The sequence below is a fragment of the Leptinotarsa decemlineata genome, unplaced genomic scaffold (assembly GCF_025532065.1).
Source record: "Leptinotarsa decemlineata unplaced genomic scaffold, Ldec_3_MD MMD2_P_RNA_scaffold_11, whole genome shotgun sequence".
NCBI lineage: Eukaryota > Metazoa > Arthropoda > Insecta > Coleoptera > Chrysomelidae > Leptinotarsa > Leptinotarsa decemlineata.
Genome location: NW_027412525.1, coordinates 2,730,271 through 2,752,326, shown reverse-complemented (window position 1 = coordinate 2,752,326; position 22,056 = coordinate 2,730,271). Strand labels below are relative to the sequence as shown.

The 22,056-nt window shown below is 32.2% G+C and overlaps 1 protein-coding gene across 9 annotated transcripts in view; it reads right to left on the bottom strand.

Moving 5' to 3' along the window:
* LOC111507953 (uncharacterized) overlaps window positions 1-22,056 on the bottom strand; it is a 247,589-nt gene that overhangs the window by 21,620 nt on the left and 203,913 nt on the right. For 6 of the 9 annotated variants that reach the window (XR_012464096.1, XM_074169587.1, XM_074169622.1 and 3 more), the window contains 9 exons: window positions 19,597-19,614; window positions 18,187-18,411; window positions 17,969-18,129; window positions 17,702-17,913; window positions 13,605-13,812; window positions 3,440-3,603; window positions 2,657-2,818; window positions 2,457-2,594; window positions 2,214-2,400 (listed from right to left, as the gene is read on the bottom strand). Coding sequence is in view for 8 of the 9 variants with exons in the window: in XM_074169587.1 (XP_074025688.1) it covers window positions 2,214-2,400; window positions 2,457-2,594; window positions 2,657-2,818; window positions 3,440-3,603; window positions 13,605-13,812; window positions 17,702-17,913; window positions 17,969-18,129; window positions 18,187-18,411; window positions 19,597-19,614 (1,475 nt within the window). In the remaining variant the exon portion in view is untranslated. The remainder of the gene's footprint in view (window positions 1-2,213; window positions 2,401-2,456; window positions 2,595-2,656; window positions 2,819-3,439; window positions 3,604-13,604; window positions 13,813-17,701; window positions 17,914-17,968; window positions 18,130-18,186; window positions 18,412-19,596; window positions 19,615-22,056) is intronic. The other 3 variants (XM_074169589.1, XM_074169610.1, XM_074169632.1) reach the window with 1 other exon arrangement.

Genomic DNA, 22,056 nt, shown 5'->3' with positions numbered 1-22,056 from the left:
AAGGCATCAAGTTGAAAACTAGAGCATTTATGATTCAACACCAGACAGTGCTAGGCTAAACTACAAATGCATTGCCAAAGTCAACTCTCATTGAATAACAAGCCCGAGGGCGACGACATTTCACTTTACGAAAAGGCCATCTATGGGATCGACAAAGAACTAAATCCTCAAATATCAAAGATAAACGCGGCTGCAGTAGAATACAGAGGACGAAACTTTTCGGCGGTGGATAGGATACCGAAGTAACTCACTGCCTTGGTAGATTTGACAAGTATTTTTTATTACATACCCGAAAATTCATATAAAATATTTTATTTGTGACCTTTTTACCATACCAAAAATATGGTGGACCTGGTAAAATATTATAAACCGGCCTATACCTGCTGTGACAAATCATACCGAAATCACAAATTTCGGTATGATTTGATTTCGGTAGGAGCACTAAGTACATAAAATTCAGTTAGTGTTAAAGAACTTGTGATGCACTGTTTGGAACCTTTGGTGTAGTAATGAATATTACTGAAGTTCTATCCCACAACCAAACTGGTACTTTCAACACCTCGACATGTGTTTCAATCACCAAGTGATCATCTTCAAGAAGACGATTAAAGTCAGCGAATGAAATCAAAAATACAAAGTACATTGTCACGCGAAAAGTTAATGACTTTTCAATATCAGAATTCAAATAACTACTAATTTCGGGCGACTTCTCCTATGAACAAGAAGAAAGTGTTGATGCCACATTTCAATAACTTATTCCCACATTTTCAATAATGCAATAAAGGGAAAACACTATGGAACCAACCGCATGAAACAAAAACAGGAAATAACCTTAAATTACAATTACAAAATCGTAACTGAAAATAAAGTAATTGCAAATATATTTGAAGTTCACTTTGCTAACTCTGTCAGAGAAAAAAAAGACTCGCTTAATCTCCCTTGCATTATGTGTACTAAAGTTGAAAATATGAGTCCAAAATTCATATTTTCTGCTTGCAATTCTAAAAGAATATAACACTTCATCATTAGTAAATAACTTTGTAACAAATGAAAAATTCCCAAAGCACACTGAAAATCACAAAATCAGATCCTGTATTCCAGTGTGTTGAAAATTAAATGATGATTTGCCTCCTCAGCTGTTTTCACAAAATAATGGAAGCAACAGTATACAACCAAATGACAGATCACAATACTATGTATATAAGCTGACTTGTGGCTCTTGCCCAAAACTGTATATTGGCCAAACAGGGAGAACATTTTCCCAAAGAATCAAATAAAATAGAAGTAGTTAAAAAAAGACCAATTCAACATTGGCAAACGACCTTTCTGCAGAATTACATGAGGTTAAACATGAATACGACGTATTACATTTAGAAAAGTTTGAAACTCAAGCTTCTAGAATGTTTAGAAATCAATAAATTTAGGAATTCGGGTAATTTACAGAATGATCAATTAGAATTGAATAACTCCCTGTTACTAAATATGTTTTTAAATGTGGAAACTGGGACACAAGCTCAGGTAATTTAATTCATTACAATTCAGGTACTTGAAATGTAGATACTTAAATTTGTATAATTAGGTATATTCATCATTGAATATGTAGAATATAGTTAGTAAAGACAGGCCCAAAGAAGCCATTGTATGGCGAAACACGTGTTGCATTTTTGTGAATCTGTTGAGTGAAAATCTCACAATAAAGTGTTTTTTGAATACGTCACAACAATAAAAATCACTTTTGTATGCAGGAGCATATTTAAGCATGAAATCGGAAACAAACGTCAAAACTATTGAACAGATACTAGAAAAATTCTCAATCCAAAACACATGTTCTACTTGAGAGGATTATATTCAAAAGCGTGGCTAATTTCTCGTCATATATGTAGTATGTAGCTCTCGTCATGTATGTAGTCTGTAGCTTTTAATATGTATCCATTCCAAAATGTTTTTTAATGTGAAATTGACTATAGTTAATGTGTTTGCACTTGTTTTTTTAACATATCCTAATTACAAGAAAAAACCTAAAGAGACAAATATTTTATCTATCTATCATGGATTTTCATCAAGTATCAGCCAATTCCATCATAAATATTTGTTTTCGTTAAATATTATTATAATTGATTGCAGAATCTTAGGAAATTAATAATTTATTTATAAACTGACAATGAGGACAAGCACTAAATTAATGGTATACTTAAGAATAAAACAAGACTCACTGATGCCCCCATGCTGAAGAAAACTATGATCCTTATCAATAGACAGCAAATCTGATTGGGAATCTCTCCCTGGAAGAACATCACTTGGCATAACAAGATTGAGGGTACACAGTGGAATTTGATTTGGTTCGCCTCGTGCCACTTTGGCTTCACTCATAAATACAATGCGTCCAGTTGCTTCCTCATCCTTCAAAAGAAATATTCTTAACAAAATTAGTTACACAATGATAACCTCAATACTACCTGGTCTCTCATTCGCATGCTGAAGGCCAATCGATTCTCTTTGAAAGCTTTGAATCCCAATCTGGGCTGGTCCCCTGACTGCAGGACTGGCACAAGGTTTCCAGCAAATTCCATGAAGATATCTTTTCCTTCCAGTAACTATGATTCACATTATTAGTATAATTGTAATTTTATTCTCATTGAATATGACAATGTCTTACCTCAATGTCTCTGCTCTTGGCTATTTCTGTGAAATGTTCTTGATGCTCCAATGTTTTATCCTCCTTATCGTCTGTCATACAGAATACTCTCAATCTTGATTCTAGAGGAGATATTTTCTTGGCGAACACCACAAATTTAGCCATAAATGGAACATGTGCTGCCTAAGAATATGTACAAGTTAATTTATAACTTCAATTCATCATGTAAAATATCACCATAATATAATATATTTAAATGAACCGTCTCACTGAAAGTGTCATATCTGCTACAGCTTAAAACGTCAGCTTCTCAGGACGCAAGAGAAAGAGTCAATTGCTTTTCGATCTTACTAGTTTACATTAGTATAGATACAACCTCAGTTTAATGCCAGATCCCTAACATGTGCAATGATAGTTACAAAAATATATCTAAAGATATCCTCATCGCCTTTTAATGCGCCACTCTGTAAACTATGATACAGAAGAAATGAAATATCAAAGTTGAATTGTTGAAATTTTGATTTAACATATCCTACCTCAAACATAACAGTTTATCAAATTATAGTTTGGTTACAAATAGTGGCTTTATATAAAATTACCAGCTGCTCTGAGAAATGAATGAGAGAATGAAAGGTTAGGATTTTAATATCTTCAAAGGAGACATCCACAATCTCTTTGACGACTGTCAACTTTTTCTTTTTTAGATAAAATAACTGTAAACAATAATGTATCTAATATACTGCTAAAGACAATAGTAAAGTCATAATTCTCGTGTGTCAAATCGATATAATACTCCATTCTTACCTGGGTGTACAGCTCAGTAGCCATTCGAGCAGCATCGGCAACATTTCTGCAGTCCATTAACCAAAATCTTGCTGAAACTGTTGTCGTGAAGGAAACACAATCCTTAACAAAAGTTAGAGGAGTAGATCCAGTGACATCTTCCCATACAGCTTTGTTTTGACCACCTAAAGGAATGGTTCATCAATAAATATGATTAAAAACGTATTACTTATTGTGGATTGAAGCTTCTGAAATTTTTGTCAGGTTTGAAATATTATATTTTAAACAATGACTCGTTTGAATGTGAGAACTGTCGTTCTATGGTGAACTTCATTGGTTTGATCCAAGACGCATGGGTGCTTTTACCAATTCGTTTTTGTTTTATAGAAATCTCTCGACTCTATTAAAAACATTAACCCAAAAATGCTTATTTAGGATGTCAACACAAAGTAAAGAACTTATCATTAGGTTAGTCGATTTATGATGAATTTCCATAAGAGATAGTAAACATATGTTAACCAATGTTAGGAATTTGAGTTGATGCACTGTTTGGAACCTATGGTGTAGTAATGAATACTATTGGAGTTCTTTATTAACAAAAGTACCGTAGGTCGAGCGTTTTCGACAAATTATTTTACCTGTCTACCTTCCTTATGGTAGACGTCCAACTGTAACCACACCAGGATCTTTCTAGCAAACTTGGTCCGATCACACAACATAATGGAGTAACATATGCCATTTACAAAATTATGTTTGACCACAATCTAGTATGTTCTATTTGAAAGATGCATTTTCCCTAAGAGAGTAGTCGATATTTTTAATTTAATAAAGAAATTACATTGAAAAAAAAGTATACAGGCCATTTCTTTTATCAAGTGGTAACATTGCTATATTCTAAACCGTAACAGATACGAAGACGATTAAATGGGAAAAAAGGTAACTGTCATTGGGAACAATATAATGGTCGAAGAAAATTTACGGGGATTCTCTCCCTTCTCGAGTTAAACGGGGAAAACTAAAAATGCTGTTTTTCGTTTTTTTTTTAATAGAATTGTTATTTCGGAAAATATTAAAAAAATGAAAAAAAAGTTATTGTATTCGAATTGTACTATGACGATGTAATAATAAATATTTGATAAAACGTTTCGTGTCAACATGGCCACCATCAGCTTTTTTTTAAATAAGTACCTGTCTTTTTTATCACAGATATTGATACAGCAATAAATTCACAATCCAAAGGTATATCACATTTGATATTTTTATAGCGTTTCATTTGAAATAACTACCATCATCAGTGACAACAATTTCAAATTGCGGTCCTGTCGTTACTTCTTTTATGAATTGTTTCGATTTCTTCAAAATATAATTCAGACAACCCAATAAATTCAACAGGTAGATACCCTACAAAATGAAAATTCGTTCTTTTTCGTTTTGTCAATTTTTGTATTGCTGTAATCCTTCCTTCAAAGCTTATTGTTTCCTAATCAATTATAATTTGTATTATTTTTACAATTCTCAATCCTGCAAGTAATGAAAATATCAGTTTTTGGTCAAAATTCGATTGTTGTATAATTTGATATGATCAAATAGCATCTCAATTCAATTACCAACTTAAATGCGTAGGCTTTGTTTGGTTTCTATGGCAGGCGTTGTTGATATCTGTTGAGACTTGTCATACGTTTATGAATATATCAAAAATGTATTCAAATGATGAAAGGACTCATATACTATTTAGTTATGCAAAAGCAAATAGAAATCCTCTTTTGGCAAGGAATACGTATGTTGAGCTATTCCCGAATCGTCGTATTCCAAACATCCAAATGTTTAGACGATTAGAAAGAAATTTTAGGGACTATGGTGCATTTGACAGTGTGAGGAACTGTGAGGAATCAAATAAATGTTATGGGTAAGCAAATATTACCACATTGAAATTTACACAGTGAAAACATCTTTTTTTTTACATTTAGGATTGGCCAGTTACAAAGATTATGCTAATCAAGATTGTTCTTTACGAGAAATTGTCCACGAAATGGGGATTTCTGTAAAATCCACCAGAACTATTTTGAAAAAAAACAACTATAAATGCTACAGGATACACAAAGTTCATCACCTCAATGAAATGGATTACGGAAGAAGATTTCGATTTGCGATTTACGAAATGGTTTGATTGCGAATTGTGGGAACAAACCTCCTTGGCCCTTTCTTTTATGATGATCATTTGAATAGTGAAATGAATTTTCATTTTCTATTCAATGAATTCGATAGCTACTTAGATGAATTGCCACTGAATATCCGCCATGAAATATAATATTTTCAACAGGACGGCGCTCCTCCCCATAATGCAGCAATAGTAAGGGAACAGTTAGATTCAATATTCCCAAGAAAATGGATTGGAAATAATGAACCAATCAACTGGCCAGCTCGATCCCCAGATCTTACTTCTTAAGATTTTTTTGTCTGGGGATACATAAACGATAAAGTTTTTTTCAACACCAAAAGTACAGATATCGACCATCTCAAACAAAAAATTAGAAATGCATGTATTATTATTACACCTATTATGCTAGAAAATTGCCACAGAAATTATCTGGACCAACAACTTATGGGCATTCAACAAAGAAGTCGTCAATTCGAGCATTTAACGCAGATTGCCATGTAGCTTTGATTTTCCATATTGGTTTCATTTTTCCTAAAAGTCCATGATGAAATTTTTTTTTGTTTCATTGTTGTCACTGATGTGGTGGTTATTTCAAATGAAACGCTATAAAAATATCAAATGTGATATACCCTTGGAATTTGAATTTTTCGCTTTATCAATATCTGTAATAAAAAAGATAGGTCCGTTTTAAAAATAAAAGTTGATGGTGGCCATGTTGACATGAAACGTTTTATCGAATATTTATAGTAGATTTCGAATACAATAACATTTTCCTTTTTCCATTTTTTGATATTCTCCGGAATAACAATTCCATTCGAAAAAAACTAAAAACAGCATTTTTGGTTTTCCCCGTATAACTCGAGAAGGGCGAGAGTTGCCATAAATTTTTTTCGACCATTATATTGTTTCCGAAGACAGTTACTTTTTTCTCATTTAATCGTCTTCGTATCTTTCACGGTTTAGGTTTAGAATATAGCAATGTTACCACATGATAAAAGAAACGGCCTGTATATGTTATATCATCAATGTCTTTCAATTAACAAGGTAGCCTACATGTAAAAGTAATAATAAATATAATATATACACTCCCATCATATATCAGAAGCTTTAATCCACTGGTGAATTTTTAAGCAATAGTGAGAAATAAGTTGGTGTAAAAATGCTCATATTTCAATAAACAGTAAAGGTGCAGGCCATGCTTGCCCGAATTTGGCAAAATTTTTGCTGCCACAAATGCTGCAAAGAAGTTCAAATATTTGAACTTTATTCAAAATCGGATAAATCATGGCCTCATAGAACCTATTTAGTACATGTCACTTTTTATTTACACTGGCTTTTGCAGAATGCCAAAAAATTGCATATATTCAATTATATTCAGAAACACTAGTAAAATAAATATAAAAGTTTATGTTTAGGCCACTGAGCAATTCCACTGTGAGTTTAATCTCAACTATTTTCGTGTAACTTTCTCTCGATTTCATGAATTGTTGGTAATGATATGGCCAAGATTGGTACAGTCTTTTAATATAACAAATCTCATACTTCTTGCAGAAAGGTTGGCTGTAAGTCCTAGGTAAATATGCTAAAACAATTTTCCTGTTACTTTTTTAGTCCAAAAACTACATATGTTCTCCATAGTAAACAAGACACTAAACAACTTTTGACTTGGAGTTTATTATTGAAAGAAAATGAAAATGGCAGCTGACATTAGATAAACCATTCGCATGAAAATTTGCGATTTGCATGTATTATTATTACACCTATTATGCTAGAAAATTGCCACAGAAATTATCTGGACCAACAACTTATGGGCATTCAACAAAGAAGTCGTCAATTCGAGCATTTAACGCAGATTGCCATGTAGCTTTGATTTTCCATATTGGTTTCATTTTTCCTAAAAGTCCATGATGAAATTTTTTTTTGTTTCATTGTTGTCACTGATGTGGTGGTTATTTCAAATGAAACGCTATAAAAATATCAAATGTGATATACCCTTGGAATTTGAATTTTTCGCTTTATCAATATCTGTAATAAAAAAGATAGGTCCGTTTTAAAAATAAAAGTTGATGGTGGCCATGTTGACATGAAACGTTTTATCGAATATTTATAGTAGATTTCGAATACAATAACATTTTCCTTTTTCCATTTTTTGATATTCTCCGGAATAACAATTCCATTCGAAAAAAACTAAAAACAGCATTTTTGGTTTTCCCCGTATAACTCGAGAAGGGCGAGAGTTGCCATAAATTTTTTTCGACCATTATATTGTTTCCGAAGACAGTTACTTTTTTCTCATTTAATCGTCTTCGTATCTTTCACGGTTTAGGTTTAGAATATAGCAATGTTACCACATGATAAAAGAAACGGCCTGTATATGTTATATCATCAATGTCTTTCAATTAACAAGGTAGCCTACATGTAAAAGTAATAATAAATATAATATATACACTCCCATCATATATCAGAAGCTTTAATCCACTGGTGAATTTTTAAGCAATAGTGAGAAATAAGTTGGTGTAAAAATGCTCATATTTCAATAAACAGTAAAGGTGCAGGCCATGCTTGCCCGAATTTGGCAAAATTTTTGCTGCCACAAATGCTGCAAAGAAGTTCAAATATTTGAACTTTATTCAAAATCGGATAAATCATGGCCTCATAGAACCTATTTAGTACATGTCACTTTTTATTTACACTGGCTTTTGCAGAATGCCAAAAAATTGCATATATTCAATTATATTCAGAAACACTAGTAAAATAAATATAAAAGTTTATGTTTAGGCCACTGAGCAATTCCACTGTGAGTTTAATCTCAACTATTTTCGTGTAACTTTCTCTCGATTTCATGAATTGTTGGTAATGATATGGCCAAGATTGGTACAGTCTTTTAATATAACAAATCTCATACTTCTTGCAGAAAGGTTGGCTGTAAGTCCTAGGTAAATATGCTAAAACAATTTTCCTGTTACTTTTTTAGTCCAAAAACTACATATGTTCTCCATAGTAAACAAGACACTAAACAACTTTTGACTTGGAGTTTATTATTGAAAGAAAATGAAAATGGCAGCTGACATTAGATAAACCATTCGCATGAAAATTTGCGATTTGCGTTTCACAATAAAAATTGCGAATATTCGGATAAGCATGAATAAGCCTCAAAAGGTCTGGAACTTCTACTTATATGAAAAACTTCAAAATATAATTATTAAAACAAATTCATTGTTGGTCAAGTAACAAGAATCCATTATATCTATTTGTAGACCGAGAAATTCAAATTAGATAACACTACTAAAAAACCCATAATTCATTTTCATGTGAATTTCACATTTTACTTAAAATTTCGATAGTATCTTGTCGGTGGTTTCTTTTGATATTGCACATACACAGAACAATTATTCTTATCTTGCTGTAAGATAAATTTTTGGGGAGTCATATGGTACCTCTCTGTATAATGTTTATAGTCCTGAAAAATGCTATCTTTAACCCAAGTGGGGCGTTCAATGATTCAAATACTAATTACTATTGAGACGTTCCCTAACCAAAAGCCTTTCAAAAAAATGAATCAGGAAAATAGAAAAAAAATCATTTTCGTATGTATGTATGCAAAGGTGATAAATTCCTGTAAAGGTTTTTTAAAACTAGTTATTAACATGAAAAAGGTCACTTATATTGTCATGGTGTATCAATCATCTACCCTACAATTAGGGTAGGTTATGTTTACCACCAAATAAACCTACTAATTTGCCCGGTATCACAAAATTAATGGCCGTTTTTTATATGAAATACTTATTGTACAAAAGTCGTAAAGAAATTTAGCATCTTTCAGAAAATGATTCCTGTCTCCAGGGCCGTAGCGAAAAGAAAAACCAGGGGGGAGGGAATCCAAATTTTCCCAACCCCACCGGCAAAATTTTCCAACTTTCGAAAAAATGAAAGCTGAGGCATCAGTTACTACTATAGTATATTAATTTTCTTACTTAGCTATTCAAAGATTGGCTGAATGCTTATGCCCGTTTGGGTATGCACAAATAAAAATAAATTTTGGTTAATATAAAAATAATAATGGGAGTTATTCTACTTTGTACCAAGTTCCTTGGTCTTCCACCATATCCATCATGTATAGGAATATTCAATACAAATGAAAGGAAACAACACTTAAATAATATTGTTCTTATGGTTTTCTACTATTATTTTTTCTATCTTCACGGCCCGGAATTTCCCTACTTTTCTAAGTCGAAAAAACATCAAAAAGTTGTGAATTTTGTAAAATTGTCACTTCAAAATTTATGGACTGTTTCAGGACTGTTCTCTTACTTGGGAGCAATTAAACTTTTTTGAAGTTTTCAAACAACTCAGAATTTCAAAGTATGGGATCTCCAAGTTATGCATTTTGGGAAATCCCAACTGTGTCCTGGTTCTTTCCCTTTTTTTATTACCTCTCCCTTTCTTTTCTCTCATTTTAATTTTTTTTAATTTTTATTCATTTTTTTACTATTATTTTTTTCTATCTTCACGGCCCAAAATTTACCAACTTTTTCCCAACGTTTTCCCAAGTCGAAAAAGCAGGGGGGGAGGTTCCCCCCATCCCCTTCCCATGGCGACGGCCCTGCCTGTCTCATTTTTTTATAGGATGTATGGTTAGGAAAGATCCTAGTCATAGATAATTAGTATCTAATTATGTGAAAACTGTACGAGAACTTTTTGCAAATTATCTCCCAATTCGGCTTATTGTTTTCACGTTTCCAAGATTTCCACATGCCTATAAAAATCATACATTTTTACTAGGTATCCAATGACACCCTCAAAATTTTGCATGGATTTGCACTCTATTATTTTTCCCCTTTCAAATCATTTACAAGATATAAAAAGTTAGAGTAATAAAAAACAACAAAGACAAAACAAGCATATTTCCATTCCATAATACACACAAGTATGGGAACTAAATTTTACCTGATTTAGTTCCTATCGAAGCATGAATAATAATAGTTTGCAACAGTAAAGACAACACTGATTATAGTTACGTCTAGCATGCCAAAACTTCAGATGTGTAAATCTAGATTGTAGGCTAAAAGCTCATCAAGTGATAAGAAAAACGTATTTAAGCTAGTAGGAACATTTTCATAAGCATATAGGTCGGGAAAGGGACTTTGATTCAATTCTGTAAAATTGTTTTCTTACTAATTGTTATAAAGTATGACTCACCTATATACAGAAGACTACACTAATCTATTGGTGATTCTATTTTGGTCATATGCACTATATAGAATAGTAAGCATTCAAAATGGTCTGACATAGGCAGAACTTTCAAAAGCTTTGGCAACCATTTGAAAGACAACAAATAACATTTTTTTATCAGGTATTTTTGTCAGAAAACCCTGTCGAAAATGATCAGTTCATATCTTCTTTCCATGTGAAAGATTACCAAGAACTTTTTTAAATATTCCAAATGTATTGAATGGACAACTGCAGATATGTAAATGAAATATTTTGTGCGAATATTTGTTTCATCTATTATGAAAGTAATAACTTCTATAATATTAAATGTGTCAAAGTGATATTTGGTAAATGGTATGTGAAGAGGAGAGAGAGTCTTCGTATAGTTTTCTATTTCTGGTCAGTTATGGTTTCACCGGAAATGGGTGTGGTTTTGAACTTTTAATAGAACACATGGTATATTTCAACATTTTCGAGTTTCTGAGACAATTCTGGAAGAGAATGTGACATTTATAAAGTTTTTAGACCTATATAATTTTTAGAGGTACCTACTTTTGATATAGCTTTTGAGCGACCATGATCAGATATAATCTAATCTAAGGACCTCAGATAATAACAGAAAATTACAATGGCAAAGTGTTAGTGACTGGTATGATAAATAATAATGAGACAAGTTGATAATAATAATAATAATAATATTAATGGGCTTTTGCTATTCTTCCTCTTAAAGAAGATACATATGAAATAATCCACTGAATTTTAACAGTTCTATCAGAAAATGGCATTTCAGGTTCTTCAATACAGAATTGCATCATTTATTTATTTATTTGTGATACAATACTCTACAGGACAAAGCCCAATTACAGAGCAGGAATTAACAGAATATAACAAATACATCACAAACTTGTCATATGAATATCAAGCATATACACATTTTATATTTCACAATAGGTGACAAAACAATTATTTCAGAAATTAGGATTCTATATTTGACAGCTTGCAACTAAATACATCTAGAACATCGCTAAAAGAACTTGTCACTTTACACATGGTATGGAGCGGAGATAATTTTGAAAATTTTATAGGTTGATGCTACACTATGATAATCATGCCTTTTTCGAGACTGAAAATGATAAGCTTTTGTAGTAATTCAGATTGGGTTGTGCCTATTGGTAGATAAATGCCATCAGTTTTTAGGCTTAGTAGTTTTAAAAACTGTATTTGAATTATATGATATGGATAAAAGGGGGTCCACACAACTGAAGCTTATTCTAACTTTGATCTTAGGAAAGTATAGAATAGTATTTTTGAGGTCGAAGTTTCTTTAAAAAGTGCAATCAATCCGTACATACGACAGGAGGAGGTTACAACATTATCAATATGCTTATTAAATGATAGTGCAGTGTCAAATGTGACTCCAAGATCAGTAAATATTTCTGGTCTCTCAAGGAAAACGTTTTCTATTGAATAATAAAAGATTAGGATGTTCATTTTTAAACTGTAGGACATGACTTTACATTTATCCGGATTTAGCGACAAGTTATTTCGATAACACCATTCTACAACCCATCCTAAGTTTGCTGAGAGATTCTCACAATCACCTATGTTCTCCACGAGGCAGTATAGTTTTAGGTCATCGGCATACAAAAAGAAATAACATCCATAACACCTGCAATATCATTAATGAAGATATTGAAGAGCAGCGGTTTCATATTTGACCCTTGTGGAACACCGGAAGTACTATATTCGGTAGACTTGAAACCACTGAATAACATCGGTTTGGGCTCTGATGTCAATAGATTCGACAGTTAGAAGGTTGGTGACCGTTGGACAAGTTTTCATGAAACCGTATTGATTTATACTTATATTGCATCTTACATGATGATATATAACTCGCAGAATCTCAAAAACCTTTGCAAAGTTGAAAATAATAATAGAGATATAATTGATAATTTGATAATCTTGTCTATCTCCTTTCTTGAAAATGGAACAGACTTTTGAGGATTTCCAGATCCTTGGTATTGTAGCAGATTTTAAGCAAATATTAATTAGAATAAAGGGAGGACGAGCAAGCACAAGTGCACAATCTTTAGGATGAAAGCTGGAATATAATCTAGACCAGTGGTCTTTTTTGGCTTAAGCGACCTTAGTGCCCCATATACTTCGTTTTCACTACTTTCAACTATGCTCAAAATAGTTTTATTGCGAGAATGCAAAGTGTCTATCAAAAATGGAGTACTGCTTTGTGTCATTGCAAGAGGTTGAAACTTTTATGAAAACCTGTAATGATTTTGAATTGTAAGGTATGTCTCTCAAGTTAATCCATCTTAGTATTTATTGTATATGTAAATTTTACTTATTATTGTATAAACTGAAGGATGTCTATTAATGAATAAATAAATATTCGTAACACAAGTAATGACTTTTCTAGTAGATTCGATGTAACCCGATATATTTACATTTATATTATTCACACATCAAACTGGAAAAAATTGTGTTGATTTGAAAAATCTTCAGGGCATAGCTTTATTGGTATATCCATTATTGAAATTGCATTTCGAATGGGTTTCCTGACTACATAAAAATATATTAAACGAATTTCAAACTATTCTGCAAACAGAATAAGACATAAGACTAAGCAATGAAGGAATTCAATTTCAATAAATTTTAACAAAAACTTTTAAATCAGATGGTTGTCGTAACAGCAGTGAATTAAGCATATCTTATAGTTTACTGGTCTCTATACTAAGTGAATATCTGACATAAAAACAATCACATAGTTGGAGTAGAAAAATTCAATTTTGCAGGGAAACTCACCAGTTATTGAACACAGCAGTCGTAGAGTGGTATTTGTGGTTCCTTGGTACTGATTGATCATACCTTGTGAGTGAGCTTTTGGAGCTGGCATGCTCAATGTTATTGCTTTGTGGAATTTACGCCTTCTAGGTTCCACCGTGACTATGGGAGATACTGCGACACCATGACCGAGCAACTTTGAAACAAGTTCAGGCTCTACAGCCTGAGCCTGAAAAAATATTCTAGTTATTATCCAATTTATCTGAATATTCAATTGGCTACCAGTTTCGGAACACTTATATTATCTGGCTAAGGTTGTCATCTACAAAATGAATGATGACTTGCAACCGGCATACTTCAGAAAATTTTTCGTACTCAATACTGATGAAAAATGAGAAATGAAACTTTCTGTTTTTTTTACCATTTTTTTTGTAACTAATGTTACTGCAATTTCGTCCTATAAGGACATTTTCAAGCTAATATAATAAACTGAAAATAATTGATAATAATAGCCCTTATATTTCTGTTGTAAGTGGAATAATTGACTGAAATTTTACTGTTTTATGGTGAAAACAAGGAGTGTCGATTACGACGGAATGGAAAAACTTGAGAAAATGTTTGAGGCACAGAAGAAAGGAAGAGCAACTACGTCGAAATGAAGATCGTGAATTACTCTACCAAGTATTCAGGAAAAACAGGAAAAAACAACAGAGACTTGCTTATGAATATTCAAGAAAAACAGGAAAAAGACAGAGACTTTCTGGTAAATATTCAGAAAAAACAAAGACAATCAGATGTACCTTCATCTATTGGAAGATTTAAAATCTTTCCAAGTGAGTTAAGGAGAGGTACAGGAATTTGTTCAGGAAGAATTTGGAAAAGTGTTTCAGGAAACAAAGGAGGGATTAGAAACAGCAGTCGACAAGAAGCTTGAGGGAGTTGAAAAGAAATTTGAAGAGGAGCTTGAGCAAAAGCTCGAAGGAGTTGATAAAAAGTTTGAAGAGATTTTCCGGGAACTTCGGAAAGAATTACCGGAACCGAAAAGGATTACTGCGGAAAAATGCAAATCGGAAACGACACCTTCCCCTTCTAGCAGTAGTTTTATTGAAATTCCAACTTTAGATGGCGAATCTTCATGGTCAATTTTTCGTAGACAATTTGAGGCCGCTACGGAAAATAATGGGTAGAGAAATGAGGAGAAACAGCTCTCATACTGACACTACGAAGAAAGGCTTCCGAAATTTATGCCCTTACATGCCCCGAGTCCTTACATGGGTCGTGATGTCCCCTCTTGGAATGTTGTTCGGAGCGAACAACCTCAGGGAAGGGGGTAGTGTTGTAAATCATGTCCGAAAGAAAATAACGCCAGCCGCCGATGGTAGCCATATACCACGCGTGACGTGGCTAAGAGCGCGCGAGTGCACGCTGATTCCCCGCCAATCGAGAAGCAGCAAGAATAATGTTACCGACTTCAAAAGGACTTCGGAGAAATTTTGACAACATTCGATTACGATATTTAAACGCTAGTCACGAGGATATCGAGACAGTCAAGTGTACGTTACAGTGCGGTACGCGAAGTGATTTAGTAAGGCGATAGACATTCAAATAATAGTTGATATTTTAGTTGAAGTGTATGTTGTATTTAAAGTAAAATCAAGTTAAGTTTGATTATTCAGTGTAGTCAATTATTGGTCAACCCACAAGGAAAAACGTAACATATCTAAACACCACTGTATGTTATAACAAAGGTACTTAACTTAATTGAGTACCTGAATTTTTTAAAGCTGTGACAATGTGGTACGCTAATTTGAAAACAAGTGAGTAAACAAGAGCATTTTGCTGGTTACATCCGCAATGCTCATGCTTATGAATTTCTAAGGATTCTAAATAATTGAGTTGCCAACACTTGTTTGCATAGTGCAAAATTTCCGTATCATTTAGATTCAGGAAGATTCTATCATCATAGAAGATGTTTATGTCCAAGTAAAAATGCATTTTTTAAAAATGAATTCAGTGAACCTTTCAATGTTTTCAAGTCAAAATATTTCACATCAATTGTTTTTGATTTAAAAATTTTTCGTGAATAATTCAAAAAGAATCAACTATTTGAATATTATGATCATCCGATCGATGGACTAGGCCGGATTTTGTTTTTTTCAATAGAAAAGACTTTGTTTACATTGATATTTTTAATTTCAGTGTCACTATTTTTTGGGTTCGAAGGCCGTGGATTTTTGGAATTTCTTCCTGACGTTTTGCTGGCGCGAGTGGCCAGCTTCTTCAGAGGTTTATACATCCTGGATTACTATCCGATGAGTGAAAGTTACGGATTCGTAACGCGTATTTATGCTGTATCAGGTAGTTTTTTTTGACTTCAAAATTTTTTTTTATTGTTACAAGTATATTTATATTACAATACATAATGAAATTTGGAACAATCATGTAATACAAATCAATTCAGAGCACTAAGATTATCAAAAAAAGGGAAGAAGAAAAACAATCACCTCAAAGGTGCTGCTTCTTTCCCTCCTGTTCATAAAAGAGGACATATGCCTCATCGCTCACAAGTGATTTTGGCGAAATTAGGAACACGTGCGAATCGTTGTATTCATGCCACGTGCCACTATATGGGTGTCTGCAATATGCTGTGTAATGCCCATAGTAAGTAGTCCCACTGTAGTAGTTTGCAGTGCTCATTCCTGTACCTCGATCAGGTAATTTGTCGTTAACATTCGTTGACTCTTTTCTAACGTCAGGAAGAAATTCCAAAAATCCAAGGCCTTCGAACCCGAAAAATGGCGACACTGAAAACCTCGGCTGCGAAAGCCTTAACCATTTTGTCATTTTTATTTTCCATACTATCTTTAAAGTTTTCTATTTCCTGAATGCTACTGGTGAAGTGAAAAGCCAACAATATTTTTTCTGATACCTGCCGGGATTTCAGACTGATATTCATTCGAAGTTCTACATATTTGTCACATGACAATTCAAATCAAGAATAGGAGTGGTCCAGGATCTTGCAGTCATGCCTACAATAAATTATCTACTCCAATTATTTAAGAGAATATTTTGGTTTTTTGAACGTTGTTATTTTATTGGTAAGTTTGATTCAGTGCTTATTTTGCCTCTCAAAATAATAAATGCTTTTTTAAGTGATATATGCTTTATCTAAGTCAAAAATTGAATAAATTGATTGGAAATTTCAACATTTTAAAATTTATTCCATATTTTGACATCGATATATTCCAATTGAACTTTTCAACAAGTTTTTATCACAGATTTCAATCTTCTGCAATTGATCCATCCTATTTAGTTTGTCATTTTCGGATAATTTTATTTGGAATTTCTGAAACCTTCAACACAGGTCAAAAATTGAAAGGGTTATATTTTTAGGAGAGGGTAATTTTTGGTAAAGAAAGTATTTGGTTTTCCACTACTCCATCTTGATACAAAAAAATGTGGGAATCTTCCAAAGAAAGGAAGTGAATAAATGTCATTACGATGTCATCGCTGACATAAGGAAATCAAACTTATTCTGTGACATAAAAAACGTAATTTATGAATGAATTGTGTGTTTTTTCTTAAAATGTTATCCAGATTGGTACTGAAGAGCCCCAAGGCAAGTGTCTTACGGTGAAACATCGATGTCTACGAGTGAGTATGGCAGTGTTTCATGTAGGTGCAATTTTTACCCTCATTCAGTATGGAATGTTTGGAATACAAACTCAGCACAGAAAAGTGTTTTTTGTATAATTAAGTGTTCATATAAAAGTATTTGTTTCGAAAGAATTTTTTTTTCGTGTAATTCAATGTTTATATGAACGTATCTGTTTCAGGAGGGCTTTTTCTTCCAGTTTGTGTCTGAAAGTTACTTCTTCACATGATCTACACATCTATGTATAAAGTTACTTCTTTTAAAATTGATGACTTCCTTTCTTTGGAAAATTCCCACATTTATTTGTATCAAGATGGAGTAGTAGAAAGCCAAAAACTTTCTTTCCCAAAAAAAGAGTCAAAAATAAAGTTAAGTAATCAATCTTATTTCTGAATGATTCGTTCTATTCCATCAATAGGATATAATTGTCAATATAATAATAAGGGTTTCTGAGGTAACTCACTTGAAGTCCCACTCGAATTTTTTTTGTTAGGGCATTCGGTGGAAATACTGCTTGCACCAACGGAACTGCTGCACTAGACACAGTACCCCCATCGGGGCCAATAGCATGCACTTCTTGCCTGATTCGTGAAACAACTGCAAAATAGTGCGGGAAATCGTTCGTCAAAATTCGTGTTATTCGATTTGTGTGCAAATCTTCGATTTGGCTCAACTCTGGAAAATGACATTTTGAGAAACAAGTTAATCCAGCAATATGCTAAGAGGATACCTTCTCCATCGAAACTGTGATTCAACACATCTTGAATTGCTTCTTCGTTGGCCTCCAAAGTATGTTCTTTCCAAGTTTCTCCATTATCAGATCTCAGCACAATAATTTCTCGCTGTTTGCCCCTCAACGAGGCAAAGTGAGGAACTTCAATGATGACGGGGCTGAAAAATCAATACGTTCAAGGAACTACATTTCTTCACAAAACCTTTCTGCCTCACCCCAAAAACTTGCTACCGACAGGGCCAAGCTCCAGAAGCCTACTGGCTAAAGCTTCGCCTTCCATAAGAGGGGGAGGATGAGGCGTTCTTTGTGGTCTGACATATCGACATGTAATTCTTGTGGGACTAGCAGCACATCGAGGTGGTACGATGACTCTGACACCTGAATGACGACAACCTCTCATAGCCCCTCCTCTGGCATCAACGATGAATGATACCAAAAAACTAAACAAAGATACAAATAGTTTAGTTGTGAAAAAAAAATTGATTTGCACATTGAAATTATTTTTTAATTATTGTTATTCATGTATATCTGGGGCCTCGAGATAAATTTATCTTACAACATACCACAATAAAAATTACAAAAATAATATAAAAAAACTAATGCAGGTAACTTTTCCCACGTACCAGAACTAAATCATGTTTTCTAATTTTAAATTATCAAATATCATTTTTTGTTCGAAAATTGAGTTACGTATTCTAAAGTAAAATAATAAAACTCAATAACTAAATACTTGTATCAAGATAAAATTTTACAAAACATATTAAACAAAGATATTACAATATCAAACATTTAGTAAAAATGTTAGAAAGTTATAAATATCCAAGTATAAGTACGAGAAAAACTTGAAATTTTAAAATGTTTTCCATTCATTTTGAGAAGTATTATATATCAATATCACATGTATATTAACATGTCTGGACAGATTGCTTTTGTACAAGAGGGCCAAAATTACAATAATCAGCATTTTTTTACATTGTATTGTTTTTATTATCCCAACAAACATAAAATATGGGTTACAAAATACCAATTAAAAAAAATAATGATATATTGAACAAGAAAAACAAAGTAAAATAATTAATATTGAGTCATATTAAAATCGTTTTCAGCTCTGGAGGGTAAGAAAAGTTAGATCATTTATTAATAATATTCTGTGAAGATCGCCATTAAAAATATTTACTTTTAATTTGAAGTTTGAGTTTCAGTATGTTTCCAAGTAAATGCCAACATCATCTATGTTATTGATAGAAACATAACTATATATGTGACAAATAAAAAAACGTTTACAGTTGAATTCATACTGAAACCTGTTGAGGTGATTGAGAAGAATGTTTAGGAACTACCACTAGAAGAGGAGAGGAAATGTTAAATTAGTAGTAAATCAATTATTTGCAGTGCAGAGAGATTGAATCAAAATTGAAAATATTTTCAATAACGTTTCAAAATTATGACAAATACATTCGGTATTCCAACATAATGTTACATATGTACATATATAATATCTTTAGAATTTCAAAAGCTCAACGGAGAAGTATAATGACTGTTAAACAAATTTGTTAATAAAAATTTTGGCCCAGACTAATTTTATTAAGCAATCTACACTATGTTACACTGTACATACAACTTACTTCTTCCAATTTGGTATACTGTTGGCAACACAAACAGCAAAACAAAAAATTATATTAATTTTCATAGCAAAAATTACATTTTGGCTGAGTAAACCTCAAGCTTAGTGAACTCAATTTGGTGAAGCAAATCAAGATCAGAAATAAATTTTCAGTGAGAAAAACATTGAGGAAAAAAATATCAACTATAATAAATATCATGGACCTAATGTAGATTGGTTGTATAATAATCTAGTAGGAAGTTATAGTTCTGTTCTCTGTCAGATTCTTGACTTATTTCTATTGTCAGGTTTTACTGATAAACATTTCAAATTATAATCTTAATATAGTCAAATGAAAATAAAAACAATAATAATCTCTCTTCGACTGGCATCTAACCAAACATCAGTTTTTTTATTGTTTAATATTCTTGGTGTTCCCTTCTAGGCAGTACTATGTCATATATATTTTAACAGATGGTACTAAGACTGCACAAATATTATAATAATGACTATGAACAAAAAGGAGGTCAAAATCAGTGTGAATATACCTATCTGCAAAATCGTTCAAAATCTATCCAAGAATAATAGAAACAAAATTGAGGCATATGATAGAACACATTTGAGAAAAAAGGAATCTGCAAACAGATGGAAAAAACAAATCAACAACATACACATCAGAACGTACCTATAATCTTCGAAAATATTCCAGGAAATAAAAAGTATGTATTAAAGAGTAAAAAGAAATAACTCAAATGGAGACAGCTAGAGTGCTTTATTATTTGAAATAATAATAGAAAAAACAAAAAACTACTGGAAAAAGTGGGTTCACTGATGTATGCTGATGATCTGACCATCATCATAAATAGCTACGAAAAAATGAAAAATTTAAGAACATATCCTTGTTTATATAACAAGGATATTAAATGAAGACAGTAAATGAAAAAAAATTCTAAAAAAAATAGAGACAGAAACCAGAAATAAATGACATATCATTAATTGAATACTAAAAATACAAAAAAATGTGAGACAGAAATCATAAAATTCGATAGCCATCTCAACAATAACATATGTAAGGAGAAAAGAATATCATTATTTCAGTGAAAACACGAAAATGAAATAAAACAGCATATTAACCAAGAGTTCACACTAAACAAAATTGGAAAGAATCAAAAGATATTTGATAAAATCAAGATCCAACAAACAAAAAAAAAATTAAGAAATATGGAGGATAGCAAATAGTCTAAAATGGGAAAAAACTGTAATATGAAAAGATATGTGAGGAAGAATAAATTATTTTATTGGAATGTGCATTAAAAAAGAACAACAGATAAGCCAACTCCAAAAATGAAACTAGGTTATCGTATATCAAGTTTAGTCACCCTATGAGCAATGTTGACTTTTTCACTAGATAATATGCCTGACAATTTGTAATATTTTTTCCAGCGCCTCAGGAACTTGAAATTTCAATAAAATCCAACTAACTAGAAAAAATAAACTGGGTTAATGTACATCAGGTTTGACCCCATAAGTATTTTCTACCTATGACTGACGTTTACTAGAGTATTACTGCCTGATAATTTGTCCTGGGCCTCATGAACTTGAAATTTTATTAAAATATTGAAAAACCAGAACACTTCCTCAAAAATCATCATTTTTTGACTACTATCTGAAAGTTATTACAACAAACAATAAAAATGGCAAAGGTAATGAAAATTCTACTTGAAAATAATTAATTAAAACCGAGTGAATAAAACATAAGATGGATATAATGAAAATTTGATGTTTTTCAGAGATAGTAAAAGAATAAAAATGTTGGGAAAGAAAGTTTTTGGCCTTCTACATCTTGATAAAAAAATGTGGGAATTTTCCAAAGAAAGAAATGAATCAATTAAAAAAAATTAACTCTATACAAAGATGTGTAGATCATGCAAAGAAGTAACTTTCAGACACAAATGAAACAGCTATTTCCAAAAAAACATTAAATTACACGAAAGAAAAATACTTTCGAAACAAATACTTTTATATGAACGCTGAATTATACGAAAAACACTTTTCTCTATTCCGTTTGTATTCCAAACATTAGTATGAAATCAAATCAGATATCATTCACAGGATTTCTATACAATATAATTAATGAAAGAAGTACAATTTCACTTACACGGATCACTGTCATCCTCACTGCTAGACATTCAATGTTTTGCCATAACACACTTGCTTTATCGGCTCTTCAGTAGCAAATACGGATAACACTATTAGAAAAAACACTCAATTCGTCTAGCAGTGAGGATGACAGTCTTCCATGTGAGTGAAATTTTACTTCTTTCATTAATTATTTCGTGAATGATATCTGATTTGATTCCATACGAATGTTTGGAATACAAACGGAATAGAGAAAAGTGTTTTTCATATAATTCAGCTTTCATATAAAAGTGTTTGTTTCGTAAGTATTTTACTTTTGTATAATTCAATGTTTATATGGAAA